Source organism: Periplaneta americana, chromosome 16 (assembly GCF_040183065.1).
Source record: "Periplaneta americana isolate PAMFEO1 chromosome 16, P.americana_PAMFEO1_priV1, whole genome shotgun sequence".
Classification (NCBI taxonomy): Eukaryota; Metazoa; Arthropoda; class Insecta; order Blattodea; family Blattidae; genus Periplaneta; species Periplaneta americana.
Window position 1 is genome coordinate 167,777,593 of NC_091132.1, and position 12,303 is coordinate 167,789,895.

Here is a 12,303-nt window from a genome sequence, read left to right on the forward strand (position 1 = left end):
ATTTCCTCATTGCTATTATGGATACGAAAGCAATAAAATAACTCTGATGTATTTAAACAGTCCAAAGTATTTTTTAAATGTTATATTACCAGTCATATGGTAAACATTCCCTACAGAGAGACACAAAATATTAATTTCGCAACTTCTGTTCGAACAGCTGTAGAGAAATCGGCCATATTTAACTAACTGTTAAACGAGTTAACTGCCCGAAATTCTACATTTAAAATTAACAAACTGTTAACAGTCTGTTAAACCAAACTGGTGTTGAAAACATACAATTTTATTAATTAACAAACTGTTTAGAGTTTAACTGTCGTTAAATTTTCTAACAATAGTTGGAAAAACCGGCCAAGAATGTTACAAAGTTAGGTACGTCTGCTTATGTGTTAACCAAGGTTGACCAATTTCGAATCCGTAGTTACTTCTGAATAACCCTATATAAGGCTGAACCCCATGTTTAATCACTAAAATAGTTAAGTCTAGGTCACTTACAACAAATATAATTATATACCTCGTAAAGTTCCAGTGAAATCCTGTTGCTAGGTTCCAGGTATTCCATGCATTCGTGATAAACCTGTGTTGTTTTTTCTTTCTTTTACCAAAAAAATATGTTTGCGCAAAATTAGTTTACTTCATATGCAAAAATGAGACCGGTGCATATTCAAACAATATTGCAAAGAAATGTAGCAGTTTTCTGAGAATATTAATGGCTATGATATACCTAAAATACACTGCAAGTATATATGGGCTATTCCATATGAAATCGATCAGTAAAAAACCTCGCGTTTTTTTATACTCTAATTTTTTCCCTACTTATACAAGGTGCTGAGGGGAGTGCATTTTCAAAAATATACTATCGAAAGTCAAACGGTTTTCGTATTATTGAGCGACAAATTTAGCCTATTTTAGAAAAACAAGCCTTTTTCAGCGCTCAGAACTCTGGAACAATTTACTGCAGAACATTGAATGGGAGCTCATTTTGAAGCTGACATTTGGTAGGTTATGTTAAGAAGTAATCCTTATTTTTATTGTACACAGAGAGACAGATAATCTAATTTTACTTGGTTTTAGGCTTTTTGATCACTTGTAATAATGTAAACAAATATTGAGAAAAAACCTTGCATTATTAAGAGGGATTCGGCATTGTTTGCTTAGTGGTATGGCAATAAGTTTCGAGGGTATTAAATAGATTATTTTCACATGCCTAGACTTGAACGGCGCAGTACCGCACGCACTGGCTGAGAGCTGAAGATAAGCGAGCCTTGGGTGTCATTTTACTCCTGTGTTTATGAAAACTTGTCATAAAGCTAGCCCAGCCATGACTGCTAGACGACACAACACGTGTTTGTCTCCTGGCCTTGATTGTCTCAGCTAAGCTCTCATCTCACAGTCAGCTGGTTAGCTCATGCACGTACTATTTATTTCCTTTATTTGATATTTTCAATTCTTTCTTATCAACATACCATCAGTAAAAAATATGTGTTTATTTGTACTTTCAAAGCGGAATCTAACAATATATTTTTAAAATATTTTTTCCTAGCCAAAGACGTCTTAATGAGGAAAACTCTAAATTTCTCCATTTCCATAAAAAGTAAGAAAATCTGTTTATATGTGAATATAAACTTTAATTTCTCAGCATCAAAATAAACCTTGATTTTGATCATTGGATGACGGTTTCGGAGCTACAACAGTTTAAATTTTCTAATTTTATGAAAATACGATAAATTTAAATATTTTTGATTTAAACACTATGAAGTTCTGATGCCTCAAACTTTGCACTATGCATTGTATCACAGTTCTCTACGTACAAAAAAAGTTTCATTGTATTTAGAAATAGTAAGGTCAATTTTCTTTATATTTCAGTCGATTTGAGATGGAATAGTTCATATGCATATTGGTATTGAAACACTTACATCAACTTCAGACTTCACCATAGGAAAGGTATTCGGCACAGCAGTACTTTCAAGTTCAGACTTCATTGTAGGAAAGCTAACAGGGTCTGAAGTGTCTTCAACTTTTATCTCAGGTGTGGGATCATACCAGCGGTCCACACATTCTGTTTTGATACCTGCCACTTGCAGATGCGATAAATTCCCATCCTATAAAACATGAAGATATCATAAATAAGTTATTTTTAGCTATTTTCGAGTTGGCATCATGCTTAAAAAGTCCACAATGTTATTCAGCTTAGCAGTCACCAACTTTTTCTTTCAACACAGGCGATAAACTAGACAAGAAAATTGAAGGCAGAATAGAAATGAGTCATAGGCAACGACAGATAATAGACCAGGTGTTCTGTTCTGAAGTTAACACTGGACTACAACATTTTTTTTTTTCTGTCACAGAAACGATATCAATGGACCTATAATCCTTTTGCTGTAAGAAAAATCCTAATATAAACAATAGCACTTGACTGAAGTGAGGCTTCATTGGCCGCTATTTGGCGCCATAGATTCTCAGTACGTGTTCCCGCCTACTGTTGTACATTCTCTTTCATGTTAAAAATTTCCCATTACTCGTCAAGCAGACCTAACCTCACTACTATGCATTCGTTTGCTTAGGAAACATTTACTTTATAATTACTGTAATTAAAACTCACATAAGTTATTATATAAATTTAAAACTATTTGTTTTTCTCCGCTTTTGAGAGGGTTTCCACTCTTATGTTTAATAACCACACACACCGAGGATGCAGAAGCCATACTTCAGTACCACGTGCTTACGTGAACAACTACGAGCTGAAGTGACTACAGCTTGTTACAAGAACAGACTACCTCGGTATTATTGTTGGTATTCATCTGCGTTCATAGTACATAAGCTGTATTTTCTGAAATAAGAAAGTGGTTTTCAATTAATGGATTTATTGTTAATGATGAAAAAACTCATGTGTTAACTCTAAGTTTGAAACAAACCCAAAATAATGTGATAAATGAATCTGTTAAGATGCTGGATATGTATTTGGATCCTAAACTAAGGTGGAATAGCCATGTCAGTTATGTATGTAAAAGAATTTCTAGAGTAATTTATCTCTTGAGAAGTATCATGTACAAGATTCCCAAACATTATTTAAAACAAGTTTACTATGCACTATTTGAAAGTGTTATTAGATATGGATTACTTTTATATGGAAATAGTTCTGACCTTCCAAACATTCTGTTACTGCAGAAAAAGGCAGTTCGTATTATAACAATGTCACCACCCAGATTATCATGTAGATCTCTTTTCAAAATTGAAAAGATTATGACAGTCTACAATCTATATGTTTTTGAACTTTTAATGTATGTAAACAAGAATATTACTAATTATACAAGTATAGTAGATCTGCATCGCTATGAAACAAGAAATAATGATCAATTAAATGTACATGTCAGTTTGCAAAAAACACAATCAAGCTATGTAATTACCGCAATAAAAGTATATAATAAGATACCTACAAATATAAAGGCACTTAATGAAACACAATTTAAATTTCAGATTAAGAGATGGCTACAAAATAATCCCTTTTATAATATGAATGAATTTTTTGAAAATGATGTAGTATTTTAGTTAAATTTTATTATTATTTACTCTTTTAATATTTTAAATATTGACACATTGTTTTTTATATTACCACATTGACGAGGCCTCTTGTATTCTTGTACCTTCAGGCAAATAAAGAATATGAATATGAATATAAATGTAACAAAATATAAAAGTAGCTTTCCTTTCACATATGAGTGAAGTTAAATGTTTCATCGTATTTAACAACTAGAATTCAATTTTTTATTTTCAAATAATACAAGATTGTGGTTTCCAAATACGAACTATATTTTCCTGCGTCATGGGAGTGTTTCGACTGGGAGCCAATCACGGGTATTACAGCCACGTGCTTATGTTTACATTAGGATTTTTCTTACAGCGAAAACAGTATAGATGAATTTTTTTGCTGAAGAGGAAAATGCCAATAAAATTATCAGGAGTGCTATTCTTCTTCGTAATTTCAAAATAAAATCATTAGAAAAAAAATTTCCTTTTCCTAAGCATGTTAATATTCGACTGGGTTTACTCAAATACAGTTGTTCCTTTTTAGCATGCCTCCAGTACAAGACACAAGGAGCACCCCTCGCCACCAACAACCAATAGTCAGCTAGCATGGATGTACTCTATGCACTCTGATATTGTCTAGTGAAAACCCTCACTATGTTAATCAGAAACGCCACCACAATTTTACGGAGAAAAAAGTCCAAATGAGAGTGCAGAAAATGTATCTATTATAACATAACGTATTTGCTCGCGTAATTTGCGCACTTTTTAACCTATTTTGGCTGTTTGAAAAATTAAGGTGCGTAAAATATGCGAATTTTTTAAATTAGACTCCATGATCTGGATTTTATTCAAGTATATAGTAAACTAATTAAGAATACAGTACTTTTCTCACCTAAGACTACTGGTAATCTTGAATTATAAATACTTAAATTGGGTATATGACAATCATAATGAATGCAAAGTACACAGCAGACATAGCATTCTCAACAGGTAGTCTCTAATTGAGTAAATTATACGAGTTTATTGGTCTATAGGCTTAGGTGGTTGATCGATGGATTCTTCATGTTGTGGTGACAACTGCACGATATCTGTTAAACAGTAAAACTTGTCACAGTCACTGCCCTTAGGGGTAATTTACAAGGACAAGCGTAAGTGTTGAAGCAACGTTATTTAGGGTTTCTTTGTGAAGGAGGTAGTTGAGTTGGGTACTGATCAATGAACAATGCCGTGGAATGCAAATATTGACAATGGAATTTAGGAAAGGAAAATTCATACTATACTGAAAAAAAAAACTGTAGGTATAATGTGTGAGGGGCAAAATTAAAGTTCAAAATAATCCTTTAAAATTTAGGGTGCGTAAAATACGCGGTGGCGCAAAGTACGCGAGCAAATACGGTATTGCATCCCATTTCATGATAAGGCGTTAACATGTTGTCCACCACTTGCCTATAATTTGGAACCCTATAGTTCCTTGTAAGTTGAAGGCAATCACTCTGAAACATTCCCAAGCGGAATGTTCTTTTCTTGTCAGAATTCCATCTAAAAAATTTTTTTGATTCATGGTCCTTTGGAAATACCTTCCTTAATTTTAGTTAGCTTTTGAAACTTTTGAGAGTAAATATCTGAATGCTGGCCCAATACAATCTAATGCTTTTACGAAGATTTTAATCAATTCCAATTTCATTTGGAAAGGGGGGAGCAAAATGTTACTAGATTCAATCAGTAGTCGTTGAATTATGTTCTTCATTACTCATTCCTAAGCTTGTCGTAGAAACCAGTCTTTCCTTTCATAGCACAAAGTCTTAACCAGGCCGTACCATTTGCATAGAAAACAGCAATACTTTGGACACTCCACTTGTAGTCCAAGTAGGATCGCAACCATTTTTTTGTTATCACATATTTGCGACTTATATCTATAACAATTTATGCAATTTAAAAGATCCTTCATATTTTTATATGTCTCTTTCATATGCATTGCATGGCTAATTGGAACTGAAGGCAAGTAATTGTCATTGTGCAATAATGCAGCTTTAAAAATCAGCGTGGCTGAATCTAACAACAGCCTTCAGTGTTATTGTATATGTTGGATGTATATGGCTTCCATTAGGATTTGCACATCATTACAGAATTCAAAGTCATTATTTACTTCGAAAAACTGTTCCAAAGACTTTAGCATGTTCTGTACATGGACCACTTTACACTTCATTGCAAGATAATTATAATAATAATAATAATAATAATAATAATAATAATAATAATAATAATAATAATGATTTATTTTAGCTGGCAGAGTTAAGGCCGTAAGGCCTTCTCTTCCACTCAACCAGCAAAAAGTGTATATACATATGCATGAACTTACAAAGAATCCAACAATTTGATTTAGATGAGAGTTACATGTATACAAAAGTTATTTACAAATTAAACAACAAAATACTATGAACTATTAATTAAACACTGAAATAAACTGTGTAGCAGAATTAAACTAAAATACGTAGAATGTTAATATATTTCAAATAATATTAGATAATAGAAAGAGATTATTACGAGACAATTAAAATACAGCACAATCAGGATGATGTCTAAAGAAAAAAGTAACAATGTAGTCAGTGAAAGTTTAAATCAGTATGATTGGAGTGAAATGCTAATAAGGTTATCTTTTAAGCTGTTCTTAAAGGTGTTTATTGTCTTGCAGCCCCTAATACTTTGTGACAAGGAATTCCATTGACGCGAGGTGGATATTGTAAAAGATGATGAATAACAAGATGTTCTATGAAGAGGTATACTTAGCGTGCCACAGATAAGTGATCTGGTATTTACGTCGTGGTTAGAGTATAGATAAGAGAAACGAGACGAAAGGTAATTTGGTGTTGAAGTGTGCAGAATTCGAAAGAGTAAAGACAAAGAGTGTAAAGTTCTACGTTCTTTAAGTCGGAGCCACGAGAGACTTGCGAAGGAGACAATTATACTGTTTAAGTTGAGATGCTAGAAGCTCTGATTTAGTCTTTCAAAGTTCCAAGTCTCAGACAAGATTTCTTTGTTTATTTTGAGTTATTACGTGTGGCTGGGATCAAGTTTGAATCGTGAAATCAGGGTTATGGGATTTGGACGAACCAGGTATATCTTCAATGGTGCTGGATTTAGATTCGTCGTCTATAAGACTCAAGTGGTAGTCGAATATGAAGTTCATTGGAGTTGGGCACTGGACGAATAGCTGAAGGTATATTTGGTTAACTGACAGCTGATATTTTCTCCTGCGAAATAAATTTCACGGGTGGTACCATGAAAATATAACAATCATTTATATGATTGCTTGGTTCAATCAAAATTATCGATGCAGCAAAAAGCAATGTCCCCCCCCCCCCAGCCAATCACCAAGATTTTAAGAACAGCCATTGCAGCAAATATGAGGGGACCAAACTTTAATTTGGTTCACTAATGGTCTTATATTTCGCTTTTGCATTGCGAAAATCGCTGTTCCATAAATACAGCACTATTTACACACTGACGTGGCATATAAATTTCTATTACATCACAGTTGCCACTATTCAGAATTAAAAACATGTCTTCTGGCAAAATAAATGGATAGCCACACATACGAACAACACTACAAAATTGTTATGAATAAAGACAATAAGCAATATTCTCTCGGCAAATTCTCACATCTAACTGAACTAGCAATCTTTGTAGAAGCAACAGCAGCCCCTTAGGACCACAAATCTTTCTTTCCCATTCACGTCTGAAGGTTGGTGTAATGACCTTCATAGAGAAATTGTTAACAATGTTTCTAAAATCATTAATAGCAGATATCTCCTGTACATTGAAAACCTGGCCACAAACAGTGTTGTGAACTTTTTCTGAAGAAAATACGGGACATTAAGGAATGGAGAAAATTTACCATTGAAAATTGGCAGATTATACCGTTCAATTACTGCAAAACAACTTCATTCTACACTTCGCGAGCTAGGCTTAAGTTAATAGTATTTTGAGACAGGTTTTGTCTTGCGTACTAGTTGAAGTCGACTGCAGTTTTAAGCTCTGATTTGATTAGATGTGTCACGCTCCAGTTTTGAACATGGGTCCAATCATTGTTCTTGAGACGTAACATTCTCTTTGAATGAGCGTTACTATTTGGTATGCTTAGAACAAAACTAGCCAGTGTTTATTTGTTTATAATTTTAATATTATTTTAATCAGGTGAACACTAAAACTCATTTCTGCCAAGCATTACGTCCTATAAAGACTGCACATTTCAGTGCCTGTCTTGAACATCAAAATTCATCATATAAACAATCATTCACGGCAAAATAAAACATTTAGAATAATAACTTTTACATTATGCAAAAATAAGGGAGGAAAATACTCGAAGAGAGGTAAAATACGTGAGCTGGGAGATTGTTAAAAATTAGAAGCAAATATTGGAGATCCTCGGAAATAAGAAGGGTTGGCAACCCTACCAATAATGAATATTTTTAATGTTATATTCGCAATTAGCAGGACGAAAGTAGTAAAAAGTATTGGATTTCATTTCTCTATCATTTCGGCTGTTAACTAGTATAATTTACATCCTGTAATATGTGTAACAGTATATGATTCGGATTCTACACTGTTTGTGCAAACGTCCTTCAAATGGGGTATTTAATTACAGAGGACAGTAGCAAAATGGAATTATAATAAAACGTATTGAAAGAAACAAACAAATACTGAAAGTATCTAACCTCATGGTTGCTCATCATAGAGCGTGCAGACGATTCTGCTTTTATAAACGCCAAAAAAATATTGTGATACATGTCAGATTTAACATTGTATGTTTCTTTTCCACGAAAACAATAACCATTAGAAAGTCTATACTGGTGTAAAAAGATTATTGGAATAATATCTTCTGCACTACAAATATTCACAATACAAAAATTGCACGAAATAATTAAATTCTCTATAAAGGCAAAAAATGGTTGCTGCCAGGAAGTCAAAAAGAGGATAGCAATAGCCAAGGCAACTTTTTACTAGAAAAAGGAGCATCTTCTGTGGACCTCTGGAAGAATAACTAAGTAAGAAACTAGTGAAGTGCTTTGTATAAAGTCTATGGGCAGATAGATTTATTTTTAATTTTATTTTATTGGGTTATTTTACGACGCTGTATCAACATCTAGGTTATTTAGCATCTGAAGGATATGAAGGTGATAATGCCGGTGAAAATACACAGAAAGTCTTTTCAGTTTACCTCTGATAAATCCGTATTCTCTCTTATTTCGCATGTGTTATCATGTCGTTGTAAACCCAACAGATCAACCTCCGGTTCCATCTTGATCTCATCCATCCCACCTGAAAGAAAAGGTTCAGAAATTGAAAGTGATTTACAGAAACTGAGCTGCGCTGGTGAACTCATTAAAGTTGCTATAACATTAACATCTTAAATTTATAAAAATTTCATTTACTAGTAACAATATTAGGGTCCACATACAAATATGAACATGTTTAGTGCAGGCGTTATTTTGACTAATAATCAACTATGTTTGCTTACATACCTACATACAATGTGCTGTACTCAAAGCTCATGAATCTTTCTATAGCGAAAATTTGGCTAACTAGATCTGAGGTAGTTCCCTTTGTATGCCGTTAATACATCTTGCATATACGAATCTGTGACAAATTACGTTGGGTTAGTTTATGCTTTCGTTATATTTTGCATTGGCCTATATGTGATCAAAAGCGTCTACACAAGAAATCTCTTACAAATACAACCATATTCACTTTCAAAATCACCGGAAATACCCCAGCGCTACTCTTACCATGAACTTAAAGTACAATGACAATATTGTAAATAAGACTAAAACCAATATTGACTTAGGCCAATCTTCGATATTTCGCCAAACCACACATGGGACTGCCATGACGTGTGATCTCCACTTCGTTATGGGTTAGATGGATTAAATGAGGTCACAGCTAAGTGTATGACGCCGAAGTATGTCAAAAGTATAACGTGTGGTGAATGTTACTTATGTCCCGCCCACTATAGAGACATAGGCCAGTTTTACACTAATCCTAAACATATTTAGTATAACTTGTTGCTTATGGACCATCCCAAACCCCGACCTGCACCCCTAACAGCGCCGGTCCTTATATACCCGTCAGTCAAGGCCTTCTGAGAAATAAAAGCAATTGACAATAGATATCTCAGTCATGACAACCTCATAAAATATCCTATAAATTGAATAATCGATCTTGCTACGTACAACATAATTATATTATATTATTACCCATTTCAACGAGTACTAACGACCACTACGATAATTTGGTCCAGGGAGCATTCTCTTTTGGCACAAGGATGATTTATGTAAAATGTTTCTAAATTAGTCTTTTAAATACCGATACATTCTTTAATAAATCACTGAAAAACAAATGTGAATATAGGAAGTGGAGTGAGTACGAAATTATTATTATTTTTTGGCGCATCATTATTACGTAAATAACGACAAATAAAAAGGAATTATTAGCAAGTATGTACACTGCGTTTGACAAATCCGCATCACCATGCTTTCCAAAAGGCACTTTTCAGTGCCCGACACACCGCTTTTTTTCATCATGTGCTACACATCGGATCATCAGGGCTTGCAGCCCCGATACCCAGCTTTTTACATCATGTGCTACACGTTGGATCATCATCGGGGCTTGCAGCCCCGATACCCCACTTTTTACATCATGTGCTACACGTCGAATCATTATCGGGGCTTGCAGCTCCGATACCCCGCTTGCTACGTACAACATAATTATATTATTACCCATTTCAGCAAGTACTGCACTGCAAAATACGATAATTTGGTCCAGGGAGCATTCTCTTTTTGGCACAAGGATGATTTATGTAACATGTTTCTAAATGCTACGTACAACGTAATTATATTATATTATTATCCATTTCAGCGAGTACTGACGACCACTGCAAAATACGACAATTTGGTCCAGGGAGCATTCTCTTTTGGCACAAGGATGATTTATGTAACATGTTTCTAAATTATTAGTCTTTTAAATACCGGTACATTCTCTAATAAATCACTGAAAAACAAATGTGAATATGTAGGATGTGGAGCCAGTACGAAATTATTATTCTTTTTTTTATTTTTTGGCGCATCATTTTTACGTAAATAACGAAAAATAAAAACTAACATGCCACATAACATTATTTTAAGAAATACAGGAAACAAGCATGAATAATATTCACCATTCTAAATGATCTTGGGATAAAAAAAAACGTATGGAATAGAAATTACATACAAATGTGCGTGTAATAAACAATAAGCAAACCATCTTTGATTAATCATTTCAAAACAACGTGAATATAGCGTGGATTGTGTAGGAAAATAGTTTCTTATAAGTTGCTCCCATGTGCATCATTGTTAACTTATGAAAACAAATGAAAATTAACATAGCATATAAACACTATTTGAAGAAAGATAGGAGATATTAAGTAATATTCATTGTTCTTAATGATCTTTGGATGGGAAATAACAATGAAATATGTATAAAATAAAAATTACCTAACAGGTGAGCGTACATAACACAGTAAGTAGAATCATATCTGATTAATAAGCTCAAATTACTCCAGTTTAGTGTAAGAGTGGTCTATATCTAACGGTCTCCCAGCAAATTACTTATTTAAAAACAAAAATATCGTGTTAGAAGATTGAATTTATTAATTTTCTCTGAAACTTTCCAAATATCTGTAGGCAGTCTTTTACATTACATTGCCGAAAATTGGCTTATAGCGCAATGGCAGTGATAAAAGTGTGAAATATTCGTTCAGTGGGCGGTGGATACTCTACATTGACCTAACGTGTTAGTTGAGAGGAAAGCTCAGTAACGTCAAGCCGAGGAATGTGGAAAGTTTTCAATAATATTTAAAAGCGCTTTCTCTCACGTGTATATTGTGGGAACATATCGAACCTTCACTTTCATTTATGGACGATGAAATGAGTAATATCTCTTGAAAGTAAAAAAAAAATTGCAATTCACCTCTTCCACAAATGTACCTCACATGAACTAATGTTGGACTCTGCCTAGCAAAACCGTTAACTATATGATCCTACTCACAGAAGCCAAGATAAACCACAGATATAATTTAGTAGAAAATATAGACATCAATACTGCCGTGAATGTGACTGATAGAAGTGGGAAATAATAACATAACTGTTCTTTCTAGGAACTGTTCCAAAAAGTAACAAAACCTTGGGGGCCTTATTCATAGACATTTTTAGCGCGGGTTTCCGGTGGATGATCAGCGTTTTTCGTATTCATAAACCAGTGTTAGCGATAGGATATGATTTGAATTCTGTACAAGTAACCAGTGGATAGCCGGGGCTAGCTTAGTACGCTCGTAGCGCGTGCTGCGAAATGACTATGAATAGCTACGTTCCAAAAATAACAGTGTTGTTTGGAGCTAGTATACCAAGAGGACTATGAAATGTTGAATATTTCCAAAATTTTACTGCTGTATGCTGTACCTAACCCCTTAAAACAATCATAAATTGAGTTCTCAAGTATGTACGTAGGAATTAAAAAACACAACATTCCAACCATCACCTGATAACATTAAAACACAGTCTAGTATATATATATATATATATATATATATATATATATATATATATATATATATATATATATATATATATATATATATATATATATATATAGTCACGAAGCTTGAGTTGATGAGACTGCTAGGAACAATAGACGGTGCAGGTACTATTTCGCATTGTCTGAGATGAAACGATAGTAGCGATCCAA

The 12,303-nt window shown here is 33.7% G+C and overlaps 1 protein-coding gene across 1 annotated transcript in view; it reads right to left on the bottom strand.

Moving 5' to 3' along the window:
- Positions 1-11,671, bottom strand: part of LOC138691430 (zinc finger protein 665-like) — a 49,567-nt gene extending 37,896 nt beyond the window's left edge. The window contains exons 1-3 of the mRNA XM_069813356.1: positions 11,530-11,671; positions 8,744-8,844; positions 1,914-2,099 (exon numbers count right to left, since the gene is read on the bottom strand). Of these exons, the coding sequence (XP_069669457.1) occupies positions 1,914-2,099; positions 8,744-8,839 (282 nt within the window). The 5' untranslated portion in view covers positions 8,840-8,844; positions 11,530-11,671. The remainder of the gene's footprint in view (positions 1-1,913; positions 2,100-8,743; positions 8,845-11,529) is intronic.
- Positions 11,672-12,303: the final 632 nt, after the last annotated feature.